The sequence below is a fragment of the Juglans regia genome, chromosome 7 (genome assembly GCF_001411555.2).
Source record: "Juglans regia cultivar Chandler chromosome 7, Walnut 2.0, whole genome shotgun sequence".
NCBI lineage: Eukaryota > Viridiplantae > Streptophyta > Magnoliopsida > Fagales > Juglandaceae > Juglans > Juglans regia.
The window spans coordinates 8,268,723-8,295,988 of NC_049907.1; the positions used below are offsets into that span (position 1 = coordinate 8,268,723).

Sequence of the window (27,266 nt, forward strand, 5' to 3'; positions counted from 1 at the left end):
ATTGAGTCGAGTTCTTTATGATTAGTAGTGAGTTGAGATAGTAGAATGAGTATTGCAGGGCCCACCTAAGACAAGTTTAGATGTATTTGGATGTTAAGATGAGTTTAGATGTATATATGAGAATTTGAAAAAGGTTGTGGGTCCCGCGTGTAAAAAAGGTGTTGAATTGAAAAAGGTTGTGCGTTCGACTTGTAAAGAAGTTTTGAGTTGAGATGAATTTAGTGATTTGAGAGTTTGGTATTTGGATGCTAGACTCAGCTTAAAATTAAACTGAACTGAGTTTATCTTAGTTTAGTCCAAATTCCAAACGGAGCCTAATTCAAACCTTTATGTGTGTTTGTAACTTTGTATTTTCCTCGTAAAAGCTTCCATGTTAAGTCAGGCCATGAGCATATGATCATGACATAGTTAAACAACAATATGGGATCTTTAGAGCATTTTCATTTGCACCTCATACGCTCATTTTCTCCAAAATATCGGGGAGATTTTGGGAAAATGACAAGTTTCACCCTCACATATGGCTCCCCAAATTAGGGTTTATATTTGGGGATGCTACAGTAGATTCCTATATTTGGGGAGCTATTGTAGATCCCATTTTTCATTGTTTATTATTTCCTCCTCTGTGCTTTGTTCACCCTCCTGCGTTCAACTCTCTCTGACGCCCTACTAGCTACCGAGTCTCTTTCATGACCATTAACGACAGCCCGTCCGATCATTTCTCTGATAAGTTTCTAAGCCAACCCTGACATGCGCGCTCGCACACACACATTATTTCTCATGTTCTATGCCAGAGATAAATCAATGGTAAAACCTCTCTTGCTCTCGCACAAAATAAGTTGTGTTTGATTACGGAGCCGTATGACGAAATCTCATAGAGCAATTGCTTTGGGCCTTTGTTCTTACTTGTCTAGGATTTCTAGATATGAGATTTTGTTTGTAATTTGAAAATATTTGTGATAGATTGGTTTGGTTCCCATTCAGTTCTTTTCTATGTGATTTGTGCTATGCTCTCTACCTTGACTTTCCTGAGATTATTATTGGGTTTGTAGAGCCTGATATAATGTTGTGGCGACCCGACTTGATGACCCGACCTGACAAAGATTCATTACGATTTTTCGAGTGGATTTTCAATGATTCTTGTGCCATGGAGCGCTTGGCTTGGGCCAATAAGTGAAGCGTAGACATAAAGTTTTTTACTCTATATCTAGCACTGTTCTTTACTCAAGAAGTGTCAAGTAATAAGTTTGCTTGACATTCACGCGACAGGTAGCTCGAGTAAAGCAAACTAAGCTTAGACAGGGAGTTTGCTTTACTCTCGCTCCAAAGATCCCTTGAATAGACATTGGACAGAGAGTTCGCTTCAGGCGCGCTCTAGCGGACATCGAAAAGTGAAAATTAGGGCTTCTACCGTGTAACCCTATAAATATGCTTGTTATGAATAGTGTGGCCGACTGAACAATAAAATTTCACCCCAACGTATATTTTGTGATGAGCAATACTACACAATCTTCCCAACCTCCACACACCACATTTTTTTTAAATTTTTTAATATTTTTTTTGAATTTATTCTTTTTAAACTAATTCAATTTTTCTATTCATTATTCATATATTAAATATTTGATAAAAGAAATAAATAATAAAAATTAAAAAAATGTGATGTGTGGAGGTTGTGTATATTTTTCTTTTGTGATTCCTCACCATAATAAAATCTTCTGCAGCTCTGTGGACGTAAGCACGTTGCTGAACCACGTTAATTCTATGTCGTGTGTTTATTTTCTTGTTTACTTTTGCTATTTTTTTTTTTTGTTATCTTTTTCAAAACAATTTTGTGTGATTCTATAACAATTTCCACTGTTGTTTGATAAAATTTTGTAACTCAACTAATTTGGGTGAGCTCAACATGTTCTTTAGCTTTAATGTGATGTTTTGGCTTTGTTGTTGCTATGATATTTGGCTTTCAAATAGGGGTATCAAATCGAGTTAACGGGGTCATGTTCATGTCGTGTCAAGACATATATTATACTATATGGGTCAACCCTAACCCGACCAATTAAACTTATCGTGTTAAAATCACAAATTCTAACACGACCCATTAACATAACGGGTCGTGTAGTGTCAACCCGTTTTGACCCGTTTATGTAAATGAGTTGAACAAATACGAAATTAACCCGTTTGATCTAGTTAAGTTTAACATAATTTTATATAAATTTTAAAATTATAGTATCTATAAAAAATATAAAACTAACTACAAGTCTAAAATTACAATCCAAACAATAAAAGTATCAAAATTAAAATCTCAACAATTTTATTTATAGGTATAATGTATAATTGTAACTTTAACTTTCGTAACAGATTAACTCGTTATCAACCTGTTAAGCAATCGTGTCTTAACGAGTCAACCCGTTTTGACCCGAACCCTTTAAGGCTAAACTCTAATCCGTTTTTATCGTGTCATGTTCGTGTTGAGTTAACGGGTCGTGTCACATATTGCCACCCCTACTTTCACAATTGCTATGATAGGCAATTTATAATTTGTGAAGGGTTGATTCCTCCTTTGTGTTGTCGGGTTTATGCAACAACAATCATTCTCACAACTGTGAGTTATATGTTCTTGTGGTTTATGGATTGAGTATATGTGCTTGAGTTGCATATCACAAATTGTGAGAATGATTGTTGTTGCATCTCTTAATTTGATAACTCTATTGGTAAAGATCGTAAATTTGTTATTGGAATTGGGATTTTACAACTTATGTTGTTGTCATGTTGATATGCATGGATTGTTATTGAGGTTGTATTTGTTAATGGTTGAATTGAATCTTAAGAGTGTAAAATTAGCAGGTATTGTGAATGAGGCTCAATCTCTATGGCAAGGTAACCCGGATGACCATATTTTATCGTGAAAGTTTCACAAAGGAAATTGGGATTTGTAGCCATTCAAGCTTGTGATCCTTTTCTATGCCTGACCTTTGACCATTCTGAGCCCCCATGTTCTTGAGTTATACCATTAATTGATTTTAAAGTCCTTGGGAATATGTGGCAGCCCCTTATGGTTGAGAATTTTGTTGTTCTTTTGCTTTGTTGGTTGACTTTTCTTTTGTGTTGTGATATATTTATGGTTAACTCAACTATTCTTGATTAAAAATGGCAGCTCCTTGTGCTCAATAAAATAACCTATTTTATGCTTTTTTTCTTTAATCATTGATATTTGGCTATGGTATTTGACTTTGTCATTTGATTTTAAATCCTTGGGAATATATGGCAGCTCCGTGTGGTCGATAATTGATCCACTTAACTATGTTGTTTTTATTTTGCTTTGTTGGTTGGCTTTTCTTTTGTACTGTGATATATTCATGCTTAACTCAATTTTTTCTTGATTAAAAATGGCATCCCCTTGTGCTTAATACGATAACCTGCTTTGAGCTATTTTTTCTTTAACCAATGATATTTGTCTATAGTATCTGACCTTGTCATTTGGTTTTAAAAGTTATTTGGAATATGTGGCAACCCCTTGTGGTCGATATTGGTCCACATAAGCCTGTTGTTTTTATTTTGCTTCATTGGTTGGCTTTTCTTTTGTGCTGTAATATATCCATGTTTAACTCAACTTCTTCGAAATCTCATATTCCAGCCCCTTGTGCTCAATATGATAATCTGTTTTGTGCTATTTTTTCTTTAATCATTGATATTTGGTTGTGGTATCTGGCTTTGTCATTTGATTATGAAGTCTTTGGGAATATGTGGCAGCCTTGTGTGGTCGATAATTGATTCACTTAACCGTGTTGTTTTTATTTGCTTTATTGGTTGGCTTTTTGTTGTTGTTATGATATATTCATACTTAACTCAACTTCTTTTTGACTAAAAATGGCTGCCTCTTGTGCTCAATATGATAAGTTATTTTGTATTGTTTTTCTTTAATCATTGATATTTGATTGTGCTATCTGGCTTTATCATTTGATTTTGAAGTCCTTGGAAATATGTGGCAACCCCTTGTGGTCGAGAATTGACTCACTTAAGCATGTTGTTTTTGTTTTGCTTTGTTGGTTGGCTTTTCTTTTGTTTTGTGATATATCCATGCTTAACTCAACTTATTCTTGATTAAAATTGGCAACTCCTTGTGCTCAATATGATAACCTGTTTTGTGTTCTTTTTTCTTTAATCATTGATATATGATTGTGGTACATGGCTCATTTGATTTTAAAAGTACTCTTATTTATATACCAAAATATTACCTTTTGAAAATATGAGTGTTAAGAAAATGACAAAAATTATTATTGTTAGGAGAATGACAAAAATTATTACCATTGATAATTTTGTCGTTAGAAAATTTTACCGTTGGAGAAGGCAAACCTTGAAGAAAAATGTAATACTTTTGAATATATTATCATACCTGTTAAAAAATAATTTAAATTTTTGTTTAAAATAGTTCCTAGAGATCAATAGTTCAAAACAAAAGAAAAATAATAAAAGAGTGAGTAATTAAGATTGTGAAGGGAAGTGAATTAAAAAATAATAAAAAAAATATAGAAAAATATTATTTTAATAGAATATAGTAAGAACTGAGAGTGAGATATATGATATTTTGAAAAGATGAGTAGTTAAAATAGAAAAAAATGATTTCAAAGTAAAATTTGAAAAAACTTTTGGTCATCCCAATGTGGATGGTCTTAGAAAATGAAGAGAGTGAGACAACAATACGGGATCTTTAGAAAATGGTAATGAAACTTCTTTTATAAATTATTTTATAACAATATTTTAAATTGAAGATATTTTTTACGAAACAGATCAGCAAAAATGTCGTTATTTTTTAAAAATATCTTCCATATAAAACTAAGTTGTTAAAAAAAAATTGCTGAAAATGTTGTGTTTCAATCATTACTTAAAACTTCTACACCATAGCCAACATATAGCATAACATGTGAGTGTAGGACAATATGATAGCATCATTTGTGACGACATGACTTTATTGGTAAGCTTATAAAGAATGGTTTATCAGACAGTTTGACATGGACTGTAAGAGGTTATTCAGAAGGAAATGATATTCTTACATCTTTTTCAAAATTCAAATAAATGATACATTGATTTATGTAAAATAAAGTTGGAAAATAGTGATAAAAGAGTTTGTATCATTAACCTTCTCAAAATGCTAGTTTATGTTATGTGATATTAGGCTTGAAATATGATTTTAATTTATTAAATGTATTTGAGTTGTCAGTACGTGGTTTAGACTCCGTTTGGATATTGAAATCGTTTCATCTTATCTCATCATTATAACTTTATCAAATTTTCATATAAAATATAATAAATATTTTAATTTTTTCAAATCTTAAAATAATAATAATATTTAAAAATAATATTCTAACAATATTTTATTTAATTTTTATATAAAATTATATCATCTTATCTTATCTCATGATTTATACAAATTTAGAGTTTTATTTTTATTTTTGCCAGCATGCTACAACTTTGAAGTGCCTACAAGATGTACTTTCTTTGGTATTCACGAAATCTGTTTTTTAATTTTCTAAATTCTTTATTAATAATGAAATAGGGACATTATCATAATATCATTTAAAATGCAAAAATATACGATGGCACGAAAATCTCTGAAATCCAATAGATTATATTCTACCTTCAAATTGTAATAATTATTTCGAAATCTAATATTCAATACCTTTTGATGTCAAATTGTCAATATTGTCGATATTCAATACCTTTTTTTTTATTTTTTATTTTTCACCCAATACACGTAATGTGCAGCGTGTATTATGTACAGTAAAATACTATTTATATTTTCTCATTTCAAATTTCCTTAAAAAAAAAAAAAACAGATTAATTTCAAACCAAAAAAAGAAAATAAGAAAAGAGAGGAAAAAAACCCGAGAAATTGGGAAAGAGGAAAGAGCTATGGTGTTCAGAACTCGGTAGGTTGAGATCCAACTGAAAATGGGTGCATCAGTGTGTTTTAGTGATAGAAAATGTGTCAGATCTCTCCCAAATACCATAATCTCTCTTTGATCCAAGTCGTCTAAGTCCCAGATCTCTACCACACCGCAATAACCAAAATAGCAAATCGAAGAAGATGTATATGGCATATGGATGGCCCCAGGTGATCCCACTGGAACCAGGGCTCTGCCCCTCTTCCCAGAAGATCATCTACCTCAAGGTCAATAATCGCCTATTGCTAGTCGTCTCCCCCTCTCATATAGAGCTTTGGAGTTCTTCCCAGGTACCAAATTTCCTATACAGAAGGATATATGTATTTGTGTGTGTGTGTGTGTGCGCGTGTGCGTGTGCGTGTGTGTGCGCATGCATGCCTGCATGTGTGTGTGTGTGTGTTTATGTGGGTATTTGTTTTTTGGGTTTTTGTGGGTATGGGTTGTTTTTAATGTGGGCATGCTGAGTATGTTGGGTTTTAACACATTTTCCTTGTTGGTTTTGGGGTTTAGCACAAAGTAAGATTGGGGAAGTACAAGAGGGGTTCGGATTCGGTGCAACGAGAGGGGGAGAATTCGCAGGCTGTTTGGAGCCCTGATGCCAAAATAATCGCTGTTCTGGTAAGTGTTTCATTACTTACTGTCTACTTTTTTGTTTCTTTTTGTTTGTATAAATATGTTCTAATGATCTCACTTTGTCAAAACAAAAAAATGTGTTGTAAGGAGTCCAAATTGTGTCATAGAATCTACTGGCATTAAGTTCTCCTACATTGTGATGCTTCGTGGGAAGGTGTTTAGCCACTTTTTAACTGTACATACATCTAGACATTTGTTTGTATAAGTGCCTGTTTTGACTGGCCTGGAAATCAAATCCTTTAAAATCAACTGTAAAGTGGTGGGCATTATGTTGGGAAATGAATTCCCCGTGTACTTGGGCAACATCTGTTACTTGTTTCAGTAAGACTTTATTTTACTTGTTTTTTTTTTATAAGTAAAAAAATATTATATATCAAAGGAGAAACCAAGTACACAAAATGTATACAAGAAAACACCTTGTCCAAAATGACCCCAAAAACCCCTAAAGACCCAAAAAACCCGTGAAATAAACAACCCAAAATACACCAAACCGGTCCCCAACCTTTGTTTCTCATAGACCTAAAACTCTACCCGAACACCCAACCCCAAACCCTTGATTCCCGTCTTCACAATGTCCTTCCTTTAGACTTTATTTTACTTGTCAGAAGAAAGTGTTGGGAAATGAATGGACAAAGTGTTTACCATGTCAAATGGAATAGGGAGTTGGGATTTGGAGTTGGCTGTCCTGCGTTGTGCTGTTTATGTGTAGCCATGAGAGTTTGTGTGCACCTTTGGAGAGAGAATGAGAGAATTGAATTTTATTTATCACTTAGTTATTGGGGTTAAAATGTATACAAGAAAACACCTTGTCCAAAATGACCCCAAAAACCCCTAATGACCCAAAAAGCCCGTGAAATAAACAACCCAAAATACACCAAACCGGTCCCCAACCTTTGTTTCTCATAGACCTAAAACTCTACCCGAACACCCAACCCCAAACCCTTGATTCCCGTCTTCACAATGTCCTTCCTTTAGACTTTATTTTACTTGTCAGAAGAAAGTGTTGGGAAATGAATGGACAAAGTGTTTACCATGTCAAATGGAATAGGGAGTTGGGATTTGGAGTTGGCTGTCCTGCGTTGTGCTGTTTATGTGTAGCCATGAGAGTTTGTGTGCACCTTTGGAGAGAGAATGAGAGAATTGAATTTTATTTATCACTTAGTTATTGGGGTTAAAAAGTCTCCATACTTTTTTTTAATAATTGAGGCAGATTTTATTCAAAGCGCAAAGTGGCACTGCTCAAGTACACTGGAAATATACAATAGGGAAGAACACCCAACTATAGGGATGAAGAAAATAACACAATTCCCTAAACTCTAGGAACCTATGGGAGCGGAACCTGTTGTGTGCTTCCGTCCATACATAAAGACAGTCAAATGTAAGGGCTGTTAATTTTATTTCCGTCTTCTCGCAATCTTCAAATGTAAGAGCATTGCATTCCCAACAAATACTAAGTCTCCTTGCTCATGAATATTGTTTAAGATTTCATGTGACATTAGTAGTTAGAGTGTATCTGCATAAAACTTGATGCCATTTGTGAAACAGGTGTTTTAGAGTCAATCTGGTGTCCTTAGCTATAAAACAAGAAGATTCAATCTGGTGTGTAGGTGCCTGACTTGTATATTACCATATTTAACTGTTAATAGTAAAAATGGGAAGAAGTACAAATAGAAATAATATTTTAGCTCAGTTGGTTAGAGCGTGTGGCTGTTAACCACAAGGTCGGAGGTTCAAGCCCTCCTTCTAGCGCTTCCTAGCTAATGTGAGTGATTTTTTTCCAATATTATAATTATATATAAAAAAATAATATTTTAGTACACTATAAGCATTTTTTGACTGAAGTGATGATTATCTTGGCTAGAGGGATGTAACTTCATTTTCTATAGGGCTTCATGCACTTCATGTTGTGCAATTTCTTTCTTCATTCAGATCTAGCTCTAAAATATTTTCAGATGTCGCCTTGTTGCTGATATATTCTTTATTTGCAGACATCATCTTTCTTTCTTCACATTTTTAAGGTTCAATTCACTGAGAAAAGAATACAGATTGGAGGGAAGCAACCCTCTGGCTTGTTTCTTGCCTCCATATCTCTTCTTCTGAGTGAGCAGGTGCCTTTTCCAGAAAAGGTCCTTGCAACGTAAGTACCCTTTGACTTTATTTTACAAAAAATGAATTTCTATGTCAGATATTGTTCTTAGTCTCAATAAATTGGTGAGATATCTTTGGTGTTTACATAATTCCATCTGGTCATATAAAAATTATGCATTCCGTGTGTAATCAGTGGAATCAAATAGAAATAGAATGTAGTCTTTACGAAATGGAGGTATCAATTGATCCCAAATTTTGCATTACTGGCATAAAGTCCTGAATGGTAGTACCTTAGGCTTGATTTATGTTTCTCGAATAACTTGACTACATTGCTTAACTTCCATCTTTCTCTCATCCAAGTAGCTTGCAAAGAAAAACGAAAGAGAAAAGAAAAGTGATATATAAGTTCTATAAATGAAACATGGTAAAAAAAAAAGAATCTACTTGCTCAAATTTTCCATTGACATGAATTTTTTTCCTACCTTTTATTAGATAAGCATCTTGTCCCTTTACAATGGGGATATTTTTATATTGCGTTAGATATTGATATTGATGTTTAACAACATAATAGTTTTTAACCTTTATTTTAATGATGTAATCTTGTAAGCAGTTTTTCCTAGTTCTGCACTGATGTCTGGTAATATTTTTTCTTGCCAGGAGCAATATTGTGTGTGATAATAAACACATGCTAGTTGGACTTTCTAATGGATCTTTATATAGCATCTCATGGAAGGGGGAGGTAACACTAAAGTGATAGGCATAATCAGTTTTTTAGTTGTTTGCACTTATTTTTGGAGCATTGATGCTGTATCTCCTTTTCTAGAATTGAGTGATGTTTCACTGCTAGTTGTGTTGATCTGCTTACAATTATAGTCTTCTCCTTGACAGTTTTATGGATCATTTGAACTTGATCATGACCCACATGATAGCAGTGAAGTTTCTCAACCACCACCTTCTTTGGATAATGGCCTTTCTGCTGGTGGTGCTCCAGGAGTTGTTATCTCCAACCATAATATCTCCAAGAAGTCTGCTATTATCCAATTGGAGCTTAATCTTCCATTGAGGTTGCTATTGGTGTTATATTCTGATGGACAACTGGTGTTGTGTTCAGTAAGTAAGAAAGGTATAAAGCAAGCTGATTGTATTAGAGCTGAAAGAAAGTTGGGTTCTGGTGATGCTGTATGTGCTTCAGTGGCTTCAGAACAACAAATCCTTGCAGTTGGTACCAGAAGAGGGGTTGTTGAGTTATATGATCTGGCTGAATCGGCACCACTTATTCGTACTGTGTCTTTGTATGATTGGGGGTAAGCCTTGTATAATAAAATGAATAAAGTTAGGAAATTTGTGCCATAATATAACAATTACTGGTTTTACTCATGGTGCCAGATACTGAATATCCAGCAGCTTCCATAATGTACATTTACCTCCTAATAACATTCCTTTTCAAGTTGGGTTTATATTAACTTAGACTTCCTCCTTTCTTTTCATCTTTGTGTGATGGTTTGTACTCATGCATGATGTGTTTCTTTCATCTCTATTGAGTTGCAAGAGGGTTATAAAAAGAGTCGTACAAGTCTCAAGAGTTATGCTAGGACACCAAATGTGTCCAAGGAGGGGTTGAATCCTGTAATTAGTGCATTATAGCAGCTGGAGTGGAACTGTATTAGATCAGAGAAGTGTAATGTGGCGCATATATTAATCATTATTAGGCTTGATTTTGTGCTAAAGTTTGCGAATTTCCAATTTTATCGGTTTATTCAAATTGATCAACCATGGTGCTCCAGTGGATTGTGTATTTCTTATACTGGATGAGTCAATTTGATTTTTTTTGCTAGTATCTGCTTCATGTTGTTCTTTTATAGCAAACTAGATAGGTTTCATCTCTTGTATACCTTCTTGTGTACTTGGGCTATGCCTATTCTTATTAATACTACCGTTTACTTATATAAAAAAAATCTGCTTCATGTTGTTATTTGTTGTGAGAAGTCCAAAAGTTGACTGAGGAGGATTATTGACCTCAGCATTAGTTTGCAGTTTGAATTGAAGTCTGTTTCATATAAGCTTTGGTCTAGGTTGTAGTTCATGAGGAATTTTATGTCCTGGTGCTGTTAATTTGCAGATATTCAATGGATGACACTGGTTCTGTCAGTTGTATTGCATGGACACCTGATAATTCAGCTTTTGCAGTTGGGTGGAAGTTAAGAGGACTTACAGTCTGGTCTGTTTCTGGGTGCCGTTTGATGTCAACAATCCGCCAAATTGGTTTAAGTTCTGTATCTTCTCCAGTGGTAAAGAGAAATCAGGACAGTAAGTATGAACCTTTGATGGGTGGCACCTCGGTGATGCAGTGGGATGAATATGGATATAGGCTTTATGCTATCGAGGAAGGATCTTCTGAGAGAATTCTTGCATTTTCTTTTGGTAAATGTTGCCTAAACAGAGGAGTTTCAGGCACAACATATGTCCGTCAAGTGATTTATGGTGAAGATCGTTTGCTTGTTGTGCAGTCTGAAGATACTGACGAACTTAAAATACTCCATCTTAACCTTCCAGTTATGTTTTGACTTGCAAACTTGAAAAGAAAATTCCTCATTGGTATTCCTGAAATATGGATTTTGCTGATTAAGATTTTCATTGGTTCAGGTTTCGTACATCACCCAAAATTGGCCACTTCAACATGTGGCCGCTAGCAAGGATGGAATGTACTTAGCAGTTGCTGGTCTCCATGGGCTAATCTTATATGATATACGGTTGAAAAAATGGCGAGTATTTGGAGACATTAGTCAGGAACAAAAGATACAATGCAAAGGTTTGTTATGGCTGGGGAAGATAGTTGTCGTCTGCAACTACATTGACTCTTCTAACACGTGAGATGATTACCTGTATTTTTGTGTTCTGTTGAGTTAATCTATTCCAAGTTTGGTTTGGTCTGGTCTGTCGGAAATGTCATTAGTTTATAATTATCACTGTGTACTTGTTAAACTAAGGTAAGCATATTTGATTGCCATGAGTTTCCATTGCTTTGTCAGTACGGATTCTGTTCTTTAAGTAGATGAGAAGTTTTGTCTGTTTATTTTATGCTGCAGGACATCATTATAATTAATGCTGATTTAAAATATCCTTTGCAGGTATGAATTACTTTTTTATCCGAGATATCACCTTGATCAGAGCTCACTGCTTGGTCGTAAACCGTTGGTTGCCAAACCAATGGTGATGGATGTCTATCAAGACTTCATTCTTGTCACATATCGGCCATTTGATGTCCACATATTCCATGTTACATTATTAGGTGAAATGACACCTTCTAGTACTCCAGATTTAAAGGTAGAGGAATAATTGGAATAAATACTAATTTCTGCACTCCTGAAGTCTCAGTTTGTACTTTGAATGATAGTGCTTTAATGAAACTTTATTCTTCATTTTTAAGTGATTAAATGACAAACAGCTTTCTACAGTACGGGAACTATCAATCATGACTGCAAAGAGCCATCCTGCAGCTATGCGTTTTGTCCCTGATCAGCTTCCAAGAGAGAGCTTCCCAAATAATCATTTTTCTTCTTCTTCAGATTTGTTATTTAGAGAGCCTACAAGGTATGCATCCTCCTAAGTGATAGGTAGACTTTCATAAACCACTTTTGACATGCCTTTTAATGTATGTGTTCTATGCTAGATGTTTGATATTGCGGGCAAATGGGGACCTTTCAGTTCTTGATTTGGATGATGGACATGAAAGGGAGCTTACTGACTCTGTTGAATTATTTTGGGTCACTTGTGGTCGGTCAGAGGAGAAACAAAATCTAATCGAGGAAGTTTCATGGTTAGATTATGGTCACCGAGGAATGCAGGTAATTAATTGTAGAGATCTATGTTAGTGTTTATTACACTTCTCAGTTGTCATTTGCTTTATTGTTTACCTTGGTTTAAGTAATTTGTACTTGTCTGACATAGTTTCTTCTCGGAAGCTTCCTTTTACAGGTTTGGTATCCATCTCCTGGTTTTGATCCTTTCAAGCAGGAGGAATTCTTGCAGGTATGCATGTCTCTAAGACCATGTTGTGATCTTTTGGCAAAGAGTGCCAAACAGGGCAAGGGAGTTTATGTGTAACTTGTTTGTTTGTTCGTTTTGGTTTTGGTAAGTAAGCTAATTTTATTCAAAGTGCAAAGGGGCACAACCCAAGTACACGTTGAAATATACAGCAGGAAACATCCAACTACTAGAGGTATGAAGAAAAAAAAAACACAATTCTATAAAATTAAGAAAGCTAGAGGAACATGAGCTATAGTACACTTTGATCTAAACACGGAGAATTGAACATAATGGCTCGTAATTTTAATCGTTATCTTACAATCTCCTATGGTCTAAACATTTCATTCTCGCTATACACCCATCCTCCAATCAGCTAAATTGCTATGGATCTAAGGGGACTTTGCCAACATTCCATCAAGTCCAACACCAACTGGGGCATGACCCACTCTATCTGAAAGGTATGACATATCAATTTCCATAGATCCCTAACTGCCTTGCAGTGAAGCAAAAGATGACCAATGCTTTCTGTACCCTACTTACACATACTCCAACAATTCATTGCTACGACATTTGGCTTTCTCAAGTCATCCATCATGCCAAAGGATGTTATTCTCGATGGCGCCTTATTTCTCCAAATATTCTTCCAAGGAAAAGCATGGCCATCTTAGGTGAAGAGCACATGGTAGACAGACTTTTTCTTTTAATCAGTAAATAAGGATTTTATTAATGAGAAATAGGCATAACCCAAGTACACGGGATATATACAAGAACAATACCTAGGAATGATTAACTAGGGATATAAGGAGTTCGTGAATATTCAGACCATTGAAGTTTATTACAATTGACCAATGGAGTAAAATATTAAAAAAGAAAACTCTAAGCTCATCCATTGACCACTCTTGATCTTCAAAGCTTCTTTCGTTCCTTTTCCTCCAAAGACACCACCATTAGACAAATGGGGACCATATTCCATATTGCTGTGATTTGTGGATTACCACACAAGTCTCTCTAATTTGCTAGAAAATCAATTGCCTTCTTGGCATCACCCAAGCTAATCTCATTTTAACAATGAACTCATTCCATTAGATCATGGCAACCTCACAGTGGAGAAGTAAATGGTCCACAATCTCCCATCTCTTTTTGCACATGCAACACCAATCCATTATGATGTGTGAAATCTCCCTAGATTATCTAAAGTGAGGGTCTTCCCCAAGGAAGCCGTCATACGAAGAAGGCCACATAGCTAGTTTGGGCAGTAGAGTATTCTTAGAATACTCCAATACTATTTATTATTTTATTATTATTTTTTACATACTTTTTACTACTTCTTACTACTATTCAATATTCTATTATTACTTTTTCATTACTATTCACAGAATATCTGAGATCACCTCACTACCCAAACGCACAATTAGTATTCCAAAATACTCTTCCACGGGAATGGGTAGCTATTGTTCATAATGGGACTTGTTGAATGAACGAATAGAAAACTTGCCTTTCTTCAACGTACTCCATATGATCCTATCTGCCTCTTCCCACCCTCACTCTAGTAGAGTAGACAAGATTGCCAACTCAATGAATGCCTCAACTTCTCAATTTGTGCGGCTCTGAAGAAAGTGACATTCCATCGAGGAACACCACTAGACAGCTCTAGAAGATCCGCAACTGAGGTTTCTTGCTACCTGTGATTCCATCAATTCCAGGATAAGCTTCCTTGAGAGCCTTATCACTGCATGGTATGTGGTAGAAAGACTTGACCACAATGGTCTATCTTTTGTAAGATGAAAGGAATCCAGCATAAATGCCATCTTCACCTCCTGAAGAGTGTAAACGACTAAAGAACGAGGGGAGTATCTCCACCTCCCAGTCATGTGCTGCTTTGATAACATTCCATGGGGTCTATTCTCATAGATTTGCAAAAGTTCTGCTATCGACTCTGTACAGTGGGGGATGCCAAACAATGCCGGGAAAGCTATCTTCAAGGGCTGATCACCACACCACATATCGTGCAAAACCCGATCTTAGAACCACCTTCACCTCAAATCTAACACAACAAAAGTACCCCCACCTTGAAAGACCCACTAACCTCATTTGAATGCTAACCTCCTGGCCTTCTCACTCTTTTGTTTGCAACTTTTTCATATTTTGGACCTAGATGGAGTTAGTTCTGTTTTATGTTCTCATTCTTCTTTGATGCAAACAATATGGCTGTAGATGTTTTTACCTTTGTTTATGGAATACTAAGTTTTCTGATTTGAGATGAGATACTAAATGAATTTAATTTACCTATTGTTTGTGTCTAATGTGCCTAGTTCATTCCTTGAAAGTCCTAATGTTACATTTGCATCTTTAAAAATAAACTTGTGGGATATAAGTTACTTCAATTTGTTATTTGGTCAACGCAGCATTTGGCTTTGATGTAAATATAGATAGGTGTTTGTTTTATAGCGTCTTGTGTACTTGGGCTATCCATACCTATTGTTTTAAATTAGTGAAACTTATTGATTACTTGTAAAAAAAAAAAAATGTACCACGAGATGGTAAAGTAACTTGGCATTAATTTTTAGTTGGATCCGGAGCTGGAATTTGATCGTGAGGTATACCCCATGGGACTTCTACCAAATGCTGGTGCTGTTGTTGGTGTTTCCCAGAGGATGTCATTTTCAGCCTGCACAGAATTTCCATGTTTCGAACCTACTCCGCAAGCTCAAACTATACTTCATTGCCTACTTCGACACTTACTTCAGGTATGACTTTTGACTTTTTGTTAATGCTTTTAATAGGGACCCCACTGAAACTAAAAGAACATTATTCTTCTCCCCAAACCCATCCTCCTCCCCCCACTGTCTTTGCGATTCATGAGTTTTTTGCTTGTCTAATGCAACATCTTTTTTCCTTCTTATACTGACAAATTATATAATTGTAGTTAATGGTTATTGAACCCATGACCTCAGCCTCCATTCTATACTTATAGGGGAGTGGCTACCTATTAAGCTAGTGCTTAAGTGGCAATCCTTTGTAGATGCATAAATAATTTAACAATTAACATGCATGATACGGACTTCTGGCAACCAACTAGGCTATTGGGTGGTACTTCAGATATTAGCAAGGCCAACATCTAGGCAATTGCACTTCAAAAACTTTGCGAAAATCATAGAAAATATGGGGCTCAATATCTTTGAGGATGGTTACCTGGTTGGTGGGGATTTGACTTCTTTCAGGTATTGCTATGGTCTTAGAGCTGCAGTATTGTTTTGTGAAGCAATGCATTGTTTACTAATGCTCCTGGATTGTCAACGATAAAATTATTATTGGTTGGCCCCAACCTTTTCAATAAAAGGCAAGCTCTTGCATATTGAGTAATCATGAATGTCAACCAGATTATTATTACCTCACCTTGGGTTAGTTATTTAAAAAAAAAACTCCTATTATTCTTCTTAGTTTTCTGATTTCTAGTTTGTTTATCAGATGCTTGCTTAGCCAAATCCATTGCTTGTTCTTGTTGGAATATTAACTTGTACAGTAGTATTCATGAATATCCTATTTGAATAATCATGAATTACGTAGGTACTCTCAAAGTTTTCTATACTCCATACAACCAAAGTTTTCTCTCCATACAACTAAAATTTTTGTACAACCAAAAACTCTGATGAGGCCAGGTGGGATTAAGCGGTGAGATTATGACTGAGCAATGAGTTGTAGGGGTCGCAGAGTAGGATGGGGTTCAAAAGAAATCTAGCTATAGAATCTAAAGCATTTACTTTGAGGAAGGAAGGAAGCTCCTTGCTCATTACAAAAAGTAGTTGGAAGATAGTGAAGGAAGTGAGACTTGGGATGGTATAGGTGTAATGGTTTGCAAAAGCATTGGAGGAGTGTTTGAAGGGGGGACAAGGGATTTTTATACCACATCAAGGGAGGTTGCCAGGAGCTTCATTGCATAGAGGTGCTCAAATGCCAATGGCCCTTTCGTGGCGTTAGTAGAATACGGTGGGGGTAGAAGGCGAAATTTTATTTTTATATCGGAAGACATGGAGAGGACGAGTTGGAGGAGGATGTCAAGTGCGTTGAGGGAGGCCATTTTGGGGGAGGGGATTGTGTTTTTTAACACAGGCAGAGTATCATAGATACCGTTGACGATGGGGAGCCAAACACAAAGTCGGTCGTATAGGTGCAGACGACGGTGTTGGTGTAGTCCTGAGTACAATATACGTGTGGTGGGGCTGGCGGTGGTAGAACTCAACAACAAACCACGGTGAGATGCGTACAAGGTCAAGGGACGGAAATGGCCCAACACACTACTGGTTCAAATTGTGTGCACTAGAAGGGTGGTGGTGGTAGGCCCGTTTTCGCTCTAGCAGGAGATGACGTGCACAATACTCTGAAGGACATGCAATCCCAACTGACAGATTTGCAAGAGAAAGTGGCTGCTCTAATACGTTGTGTTGAGGAGGATAAGGCTATAGGCCTGGGCACTTAGGAATGATATTGGGGCTAATAAACATATGGGTGTAGGCAATAAAGCTGGGATTCAACCCGTGGGAATTAATAAGCACCCAAGGGACCTGGCACGATCTAAAGGGCCTCAGGCAGTAGGGTCGTCAAAAGAACATGAAAGGGCAAGTGGCCCAAAGGTACGTAGGGGCCCACAATCTGGGCTTCAACCCATAGGAGAAAACAAAGGGAAGGCCACGGTGGGTATTCGGCTCGTGTGGAGAGTTAGAGGTGGGGGTGTGGTTGGGCCTTCCATCGACGGGAGGCTCTTGACCTCGCCGGCAAAGATCCCGATAGACAGGGCCATAGCCACGGAATTGTCGATGGTGGCTCAGATGACGGACCTAATAGAGAGGGAGGTGTTGGTGGAAGAACCCAAAATTGATCTCATGAATGCTGCTCCGCCGGACGTCGGATCCTAGCCCAACTAGGATAGACAAGGCTGACATATAGCAAGGGCGAGTCTTCACTCGAGACCCAGGTGGTTTCCTTGCTGACGAAGGTGTCACGACATCTGGAAGTGGCCCGTATGTTGTTTACTGAAGCTGAGAATACATATGAGGTTTCAGAGGGGCTTTCTCAGATGTTAGTGCCTATAACCGACCCCTCTGAGTGGGATGGTAGGTCCAACTGTGTTGAGGAAGAGATGGGGGTGCCGTTGAATTCACAATGGACACCTAGGGACGAGATAAACATGGCTAGGGAGCCAGTACCCTTGAACTGCTTTCTGCCAGGGTAGTAAAGTGTCTCTGATTGGGTTTTACATGAGGTGAAGGAAATACAAAATTGTGTGGGAATTGAATGCGAGGGTTTTGAAGAACAATTCATGGCTTTGCTCACAACCATTGAAGATGGACATGTTCAACAAAAGAAATCAGGTTCTAAAAAATAGAGAGAACTACTTATAAAAAAAACAGAGGGAGCTCAAGAGATTAACTTGGTCTCTAAATTATGAGGGCAACTCAAGCAGAGAAAGAACCTAAGGGAAGGGAATAACATTGTCTTTATGAAGCCCAAAATTATTGCTTGGAATGTCCGAGGGCTCAACGAGGCAAATAAGCATCTTTGGGTGAAAAACTTGCTTCGTGAATGGAAGGCGGACATTATCTTCAAGAATGTTGAAGATAATTTTTTGTGGGTGTTCATTGGCATTTATGGGCCGATCTCAAATAGCAATAGAGGACTTCTATGGGAGGAACTAGTAGGAGTTCATAGTTGGTGGGACACACCATGGTGCATAGACGGTGATTTTAATGTTATAAGGTTCTCAAGCGAACGATCAGGAGAAAGTAGGATGCGACCTGCAATGATGGAATTTTTGGAGTGTATTTTCGACTTGGGATTGGATTGTGGTGGTATTCAAGGAGGGTGTCGGTATTTTAAATTCGAAAATATATGGTTGAAAACTGAAGGCTTTATGGATAGGGTTAGGCAATGGTGGTCCTTATATTGGATTCATGGCACTCCTAGTTTCATGTTGGCAGGTAAATTGAAAGCCCTGAAACAAGATTTAAAGTTTTGGAATACTCAGTCCTTTGGTGATATGGGTGATTGGAAGAAGTCCATGTTGGGAGAGATACAAGAATTAGAAAGGATACATGAGGACCGGGTCCTTTCCTTGGAAGAGTTATCTCAGAAGGCAAAATTAGTGTCAGAATTAGAGAGGGTTATGTTATTGGAGGAGATCTCTTGGCACCAAAAATCCAGAGCATTGTGGTTGAAAGAAGGCGATCGAAGTACAAAGTTCTTCCATAGAGTGGCCAACTCTCATTGGAGAACTAATACCATTGAAATGTTGAATATAGACAGCATGGTTTGTACAGAGACTCATGTGATTCGAGAGCATGTTGCTGATTTTTTTGAACACTTAACTGAACAGGTGGGATGGCGGCCAAAGTTCGATGGACTAGCCTTTGAGTCCATTGTGCCGTAGAGTGTTTCGTGGTTGGAAAGATCCTTTGAGGAGGTGGAGGTTCATGGTGTGGTGAGGAAAATGGTTAAAGATAAAGCACCTAGTCTTGATGGTTTCTTTATGGGATTCTTCCAAACATGTTGGGATGTGGTGAACGAGGATCTAATGAAGGTGTTTCAAGAAGTTTTTTTGGTTGGAAAATTTGAAAAAAGCCTAAATGTTACTTTTATTGCACTTATCCCTAAGAAGTTTGGGGCAATAGAAGTGAAAGTTTATCAATTCATTAGCTTTGTAAATGGGGTGTATAAGATCATATTCAAGGTCCATCGTCTGGGGGAGGTGTTGCGAAAGATCATTTTGAAACCCCAAAACACTTTTGTAAGGGGTAGGCAAATTCTGAACTCAGTTCTCATTGCCAATGAATGCCTTGATAGTAGATTAAAATCTAGCAATAAGGGGATCTTATGTAAATTGGATATGGAAAAAGCTTATGGTCATGTGAATTGGGATTGCTTAATTTATTTGCTTGGGAGATATGGTTTTGGGGAGAGATGATGTTCGTGGATCAGATGGTGCACCTCAATGGTGAAGTTTTCAATGTTAGTAAATGGCAGTCCAGTTGGCTTCTTCAACAGCTCGAGAGGCATAAGACAAGGGGATCCTTTGTCTCCACTTTTATTTGTCATAGTTATGGAAGCGCTTAGCAGAATGATCTCGGCCTTGGTTAACAGTGGTTTTGTGACTAGTTTCTTGGCTGGTGACCCCAATTGGGGTACTATTAACATTTCTCACTTATTGTTTGCAGATGATACATTGATTTTTTGTGAGACAGAACAAAACCAGGCGTTTGGTCTGAATGTGAACTTTGACAAATCAGAGTTGGGGCCAGTTGGTGATGTTCGCAACATCCGATAGTTGGCTAACATTCTTGGATGTAAGATTTATTCTCTTCCCAGGAATTACCTTGGTCTTCCGTTGGGGCAACATCACGGGCTAAATTGATTTGGGATACAGTGATTGAGAAGATTGAACATAGATTAGCTGGTTGGAAGAGATTGTACTTGTCGAAAGGTAGCAAGATCACCTTAATAAAAAACACTCTGTCTTATTTGCCAACGTATTTCTTATCTCTATTCCCCATTCGAGCAAGTGTGGCAACTTGGATTGAAAAATTGCATTGTGATTTCCTTTGGAATGGTATGGGGGATGAATTCAAATTGCTCATGTTAAATGTGATAAGGTATGCTCTCCAATTTCTTCTGGTGGGTTGAGAATTAGAAATATGAGGATCTTTAATAGGGCTTTACTTGAGAAATGGTTGTGGAGATACACTATGGACTGGAAACTCTATGGAAGTTGGTGATTGACCTTAAATATGGGAGGTGTTGGTGCGGGGGGGGAGGGGGTTGGGTTTACTTGTCATACTAGACTTATGTTGGGAGATGGTTCTAAAATTAAATTCTGGAGTGACCTATAGTGTGGTGATAATGCCCTTAAGGATTCATTCCCTTCAGTTTTTAAGATTGCTTATGAAAAAGAAGCTCTAGTGGCTGATGTTATGGTGATTTCTAGGGATCAAGTCCAATGGAATGTGAACTTTAGTATGGCTGCCCAAGATTGGGAAATTGGTAGCTTAGAGGATTTTTTTCGTCTTCTATACTCCATGAAACCAAACACTCAAGGAGTTGACAGGTTGTGGTCGATACCAACAGGTAAAGGCATATTCTCAGTTCACTATTTCTATAAGTCTCTCACACAATCGCAAGACAATCAATTCCCATGGAAGAAGATTTGGTGAAATAGGGCGCCTCCTAAAGCGAAATTTTTTGTTTGGTTAGCTTTTTTGGGTAAGATTTTGACAATGGACAACTTACAGAAACTGGGGGTGATTGCAGTAGACTGTTGCTATATGTGCAAGAAAAGTGGTGAGACTGTGGATCATCTTCTACTGCATTGCGAGGTTGCTAGAGCGCTATGGGATAATGTGTTCTGCAGGTTAGAGCTAGCTTGGGTCATGCCCGCCACAGTGGTTGAGTTCTTGGCTAGTTGGACAAATTGAGGAGGAGCTCCACAAATCACAGTTGTGGAAAATGGTGCTTATTTGCATCTTATGGTGCCTATGGTAGGAGCGAAATGACCTGACATTTGAAGACAAAGAATGCTCTATAGAGGAACTTAGATAACTTTTTGTTAGAACATTATTTTTATGGGCCATAGTTGTAGATTTTAATGGCCTTGGCCTTCATGACTTTCTTGTTTCTTTTTCTTCTTCCTAGATAGGCATTAACTCGTGTATACCATCTTGTGTACTTGGGCTAAGCCTATTATTATTAATACAATCGTTTACTTATATAAAAAAAAAAAAATAATCATGAATTGATTCGTCCATGAACAAGTGATTGCAAAGACTAGTTATGTATTTGTCACTGTTTTTCACCATGGTTATATTTGGAGATAGATGGCAACTAATTGACAGACACAGTGAGTAATTATTTATTTTTTGGTTGCTTTACTCGTTACAAACTTAACAATTGCCATTTTTATGCAATAACTGGTCATGATGTTTGTTTAACGAAGCAGGTACAACTTTATCAGGTTAAGCCAAACTCGAAAGGTGTAACACTTATTATTTTGGATTTTGATTACTCCATGATGAGGTTTAAAGTGCTTTCACCCTAAAGGAACTTTATGAAATTTATTTTTGGAGGGCTAGCGGAGAGATCACTCAAGCACTAACTCAACAATGAGCTTCGAGAATAACAAAAACTCTTATTCTCCTTATTATTGGCTTATAATACCTATTGTTGAAGAGTTCTCAACATCAAGCTGATGAAGTGGAGCTTCAGCTAGAATTTTGAAACCTAAAAATGATTCCATCAATGTATAATGCTATTGTACTTAATTTGGAAATTATGCTGGTTTACAAACCTATTTTGGTCCAAAAGTATACTTTAAAAGATAACATCTCCCTACTATAAAACATGTACTTTCTTGGGTTTGTCAAAAGGTGCCTCTCTAGTCCCTGGCTTGATTTTGTAGGCTTCATCCAATATCCCAAGTGGTGCCTGAAGTTTGTGTGATTTAGTAACAATGTTCTTTCGTATGTTTAAGATATTTTTACACTTTTAGTTCAGTTTGTGTGTCTGTCTGCAGAGAGATAAAAGGGAGGAGGCTTTACGGTTGGCGCAACTGTCAGCAGAAAAGCCTCATTTTTCACATTGTCTGGAGTGGCTTCTTTTCACAGTATTTGATGCTGAAATAACCAGGTATAGTAAGGGAAGGAAGTTAATCTGATTTTGAGCCTTGGTACTTCTCTACTGTGTGGAGTTGTAGAAAGTCAGTCTCCAAACTAGGTTCTTGTGGACTGTATATGAATGGGATGCGCTGCTCACTTTGTGGCCTTAGTGAAATTGACTACTAGTGCTCAAGGGAGCAGTAGGCTACTCAATGTGGTAGGCTCCTCCCTACTGATAAATCACCCTACCCTAAAGAAGGTAGAACTTGATAATGGGTCTTGAACCATTATGCCGACATGCCAGTTGGAACCATAATCAAGTTTTCTGTTTTTTGACATTGTCTGATGATTTTATCCTTTAATGATTTTACTTTTAGCATAATTTTATTTTTTGGGGAAATTACTTATCTTATAATTTCAACATATTGCTTACTATGTCAATTGCACTGCAGGCGAAATGTAAACAAGAACCACGTCTCAGTCCCTAAATATGCTAACTCTCTTCTGGAGAAGACCTGTGATTTGATTAGAAATTTCCCCGAGTATTTTGATGTGGTTGTAAGTGTTGCAAGAAAAACTGATGGTCGACATTGGGCAGATTTGTTCTCTGCTGCTGGAAGATCAACAGAGTTTGGTGTTCCCCTTTTAGTTTTTTCTAGTGATTTTTTTTAATATGTTTACTGCATGTTTGAAGTGTATTAGAATATTATATATACCAGAGGTTTTGCACTTTGCACCCCAAAGTGCATCCACAAACAATCAAAACTGGCACATTACATCCATAAACTATCAAATTTGACACTTTGCACCCTCCCTTAAAATCCAACGGTCATGATTTTGTTACGTAACCTATTTTTCTTTTATCTTTAGAGTTAGAATTAAATGAGGGTGTAAAGTGTCAGTTTTTGGTAGTTTAGTGGTGTAACTTGTCAGTTTTTGTAGTTCGAGGGTTCAATGTATTAGGTTTGGTAGTTTGAAGTGCAAAGCTTTGATAATTTGAGGGTGCAAAATGTGTTTTTCCCATTTACTTGTCAAAATGCAGTCTTGAAGTCTTTCAGATCTCCAGCAGATAGACTTGGTTAGCCAGTTCCCAGACTCAGCTTGATTAGTCCATAGTTTCTGCCTCATCAAGAAAAAGTTTTTACCTGGACATATCTTCCAAATTCCCCAACGTTTGTTGTCCTTAAGATGCCTCAATTTGCTGCTCTTATTTAAACTGATTTTTCCTCTTATACTAGCAAGTGTTGCATTTACTCTTATTTACACATCTCCATTCTTGAAAACATTACTGGTGTCATTTAAGCTATAAGCTCCATTTGCTCAACCAAGAATGTAAGCACTCCCGTTGTTTTTCCCATTGTTTAGGTTGTTTGAGGAATGCCTCCAGCGAAGATGGTACCAAACTGCTGCTTGCTATATACTTGTAAGAAACACAATGTTTCTTAAATAACTGATAAGCTTCTGGGTATTGAAAATTATCATGGTTTTGGTTCTTTTTCCTCATTTTTTCCATTACCTGTTTTTCTTTAGTACTGCTTGAGGTTAACTGTGAAATTGTCAAGGTTAACTGTAAAAATGAGGCCATCCATCTTTTCTTCTGATTAGAGAATGGTAAGCAGTTGAGCCCCACAATTTATATCTCCAATAGATGAGTACATTTTCCCTCTACAAACTACCACAACATTGTTGTTTACTGAGCTTGACTCGGTACAATTTGGAAATTAATTTGAAATTTTAGTATCAGTTACACCCTCCCCCATGGGTCAAAACACCATATGAGTTCAATGGAATTATACAAAAAGACCAAATTACCCTTCATTCCATTAAAAGACTTAGTTTTAATATTGAGGGTATTTTTATCCTTTTATGCATATTTTCATTGAAGTCAATGGTGATTTTTGACAGACAGTGTAACTGATGCTGAAATTTCAAGTTAGGGTCTGAGTTGCACTAATTCAAGGTTTAGGGGATAAGTGACAACTGACAATGGGGTGGTAGTTCGTAAAGGGAAGTGTAATTAACTTTACTTTAATGTAAGAGGTATTTTAAAACCTCTTCTGCTGTGGTTAGAAGGCTATGCATGAGATGTAAAAATATAAGTTCCCAATGTAATGAATTGCATAATCTGGTCAGAGGAAATATAAAAGTATCTTGTGCTCGGTGTACTTTCATGAGGCTTTTGGCTTTATTGAAATTATCTTACTTACAAAAAGAATATGGTGAGTGGATCTACTAAATGTATATCTGAAAGTTTCCACCTATCACTGTCATTTTATCAATTCATTTTGTCTTGAACGTTGCAGGTAATTGCTAAACTTGAAGGCGCTGCTGTTAGTCAGTACTGTGCTTTACGCTTATTACAGGTAGAGACTAGTATCTGGTTACAATTTTATTTCAGTTTTATTTTCAACCTTTGTTTTCCTCTTTTATTCATTCTTTTTCTTTAAGATTTATTTTTGACAATGATTGTTAAACCTTCTGCAGGCAACACTTGATGAATCATTATATGAACTTGCTGGGGAGCTGGTATGAGCAAGACATGATGATATGCTTCTATGATTGATGTATTTCAAACAGGGTATAGTAACTTTTTAATTATGGTTTTAGGTGAGGTTCTTGTTGAGATCTGGAAGGGAATATGAACAGGCATCTACAGATTCAGACAAATTATCTCCTAGATTTTTGGGCTATTTTTTATTCCGTACCAGTTTCCCGAGGCAGTCCTTGGAGAAAAGGTGGTTATAAATTGTTTGATATAATTTTCTATAATTCTCAGTCGGCAGCTTTGACATTCCAAATTTTACTAACTACACTTCTCTTTCTGCCCCTGTTGGAGCAGCAATTCAATCAAGGAGCAGAGTGCTCATGTTGCTTCTGTTAAAAATATTCTAGAAAACCATGCTAGTTATTTAATGTCAGGAAAAGAACTTTCCAAGCTTGTGGCATTTGTAAAAGGCACTCAGTTTGATTTAGTGGTAAGAAAGGCTTCTGTTTTTCTTTGTGTATGATTACGTTCTAATGAGATTTGATATTATGTTTTCTGATGACAATATATTGCAGGAATATCTTCAAAGAGAGAGACATGGATGTGCTCGCTTGGAGAACTTTGCTTCAGGGCTGGAACTTATCGGGCAAAAGGCATTACAATCTGAAAACACTCTAAATCTATTTATCTCTATTGTTAAAAACTTCAAAGCCGTATAGTCACAGCTTAGTTTCCTACATCAGGAAAACACTGATCATAGTGTACAGGTCTTAACTATAGAGGAAATGATTTGGAGACTTGAATATTTATGGGGATTTAAGCATAAAGCATGATAAACAGATACAGCATTTACTTCCAGAATATTCCCTTTTTTTTCATAACACAAATTTCCTCTCTTCCCTCACTGAATTCTTTCGTGTGCCCAGCTTCAAATGGATACGCTGCAGAGCAGGCTGGATGCAGAATTCCTTTTGGCTCATATGTGCTCTGTTAAGTTTAAGGAGTGGATAGTTGTACTGGCTACACTTCTAAGACGATCTGAGGTACAGTTGGATTCCTTTATACAAACCTTGGTATCTAATAAATATATGCATCTGCATTATTTGTTTAACATGTACTGGGATCAGTTTAGCCTTCATGAACTCGGAAGAACTCACAAAATAACTTTTTTTGTGGGGCAGTAGTTTCTGTGATAAGAACTTCCAATCTGGAACAGCAAGTATAACTTTGTGTTCACCCTGGAAGGGGAATTATTTGTGGAAATTTCGTAGTCTGACAGTTTTCTTTAGGGAAAAATGTATATAAATACAGTTAACTGAGTTTTTGTAATATATTTCGAGATTGTTTCTTGTCAACCTAGCATTGTGCCAGTAGAAAGGTCTTTGACTGTTGCATGTGCGGTAGTTTCTTGTAAACCTAGCATTGTACCGGCAGAAGGGTCTTTGACCTGTTGCATGTGCAGAAGGCCATTGATGCATTCTGCAGCATCTACACACATGCATGGGAGAGCGGCATATAGGTGTCATGGGGATATCCTGTTTAAGAGAGTGAAGTAGAAAGGGGTACTTAGATCTCATATCAGTTGGTCTTATGCCAAATCTGGACCCTTTATCAACCCATGTTCATTGTAAATTTGCGCAGGTTCTTTTTGATATTTTCCGGCATGATATGCGGTTATGGAAAGCATATGGCATTACCCTGCAGGTATTTGTGCCTCAAAGCTTTCACGATTTTAAAAATAATCATGCCATTGATCATTTGTGCATTTATATCTCATTGTCCTTTGTTGATCAATGATTGTTAGTCCCATCTGGCATTTGCTGAATACAATGATCTACTTGAAGAGTTGGATGAGAAACTTTCAGCAGTTGTGAATTTGGAAGAGAAATGAGGGCAGATTTGGATTTCCAATCTAAGCACTGACCACATATATGTTGCCAAATGAAGTATTCCGACGGTCAAATCCAGTACACATGACCACGCATCCATCAGTAAATGGAGCAGACAATGGGCACAGGGAAACACAAAAAAATCATGGTGACCGTTTGGTAAATAATCAATTCAATAAAAATGATAGTATTGATGGTCTCATTGGAATTACAGAACTGTTCATTCTTGTAGAATAGGAGGAAACAAACATGTGGAGACCTATGGGCAGTTCATTTCTAATTTTTTGATTGTTTTTTTTTCTTAATTATTTCACACTTATAATCTCTATACATATAAATGGCTTGTTCTTCTATTATCCGATTTGTGTATAGGATTTTATTCTCTCTAAGGTTGGAAACTAAATATATATTGGACGAGAAATTCCATTTGCAGTCCTGAGTGGGGGACTGCTTGTGCAGTCCCATTGATGAATGAGAGTAAAATGGAAAAAATCATCATTTTAAAAATGATATTATTGTAATTTTAAATTTTTTTAAGCATAACTGTATGTGCTTGTATGAGCAGTCTGGG

At 36.8% G+C, this 27,266-nt stretch overlaps 1 protein-coding gene and 1 non-coding gene across 2 annotated transcripts; both read left to right on the plus strand.

The window, feature by feature from the left end:
- The first annotated feature begins 5,834 nt into the window (after nucleotides 1–5,834).
- Nucleotides 5,835–27,127, plus strand: LOC109010009 (guanine nucleotide exchange factor subunit RIC1-like). The gene is made up of 23 exons (XM_035691548.1): nucleotides 5,835–6,226; nucleotides 6,447–6,554; nucleotides 8,558–8,706; nucleotides 9,315–9,396; nucleotides 9,546–9,961; nucleotides 10,777–11,209; nucleotides 11,301–11,524; nucleotides 11,786–11,981; nucleotides 12,103–12,248; nucleotides 12,328–12,502; nucleotides 12,633–12,686; nucleotides 15,251–15,430; nucleotides 22,240–22,352; nucleotides 22,774–22,950; nucleotides 23,687–23,744; nucleotides 24,625–24,684; nucleotides 24,806–24,847; nucleotides 24,929–25,056; nucleotides 25,161–25,296; nucleotides 25,382–25,459; nucleotides 25,733–25,849; nucleotides 26,448–26,510; nucleotides 26,611–27,127. Exons 1-23 carry the CDS (start codon nucleotides 6,080–6,082, stop codon nucleotides 26,695–26,697), a joined length of 3,369 nt encoding a protein of 1,122 aa, XP_035547441.1. The 5' UTR covers nucleotides 5,835–6,079; the 3' UTR covers nucleotides 26,698–27,127.
- On the plus strand, nucleotides 8,251–8,316 carry TRNAN-GUU. The gene has a single exon. It is a non-coding gene; the product is annotated as a tRNA-Asn (tRNA).
- Nucleotides 27,128–27,266: the final 139 nt, after the last annotated feature.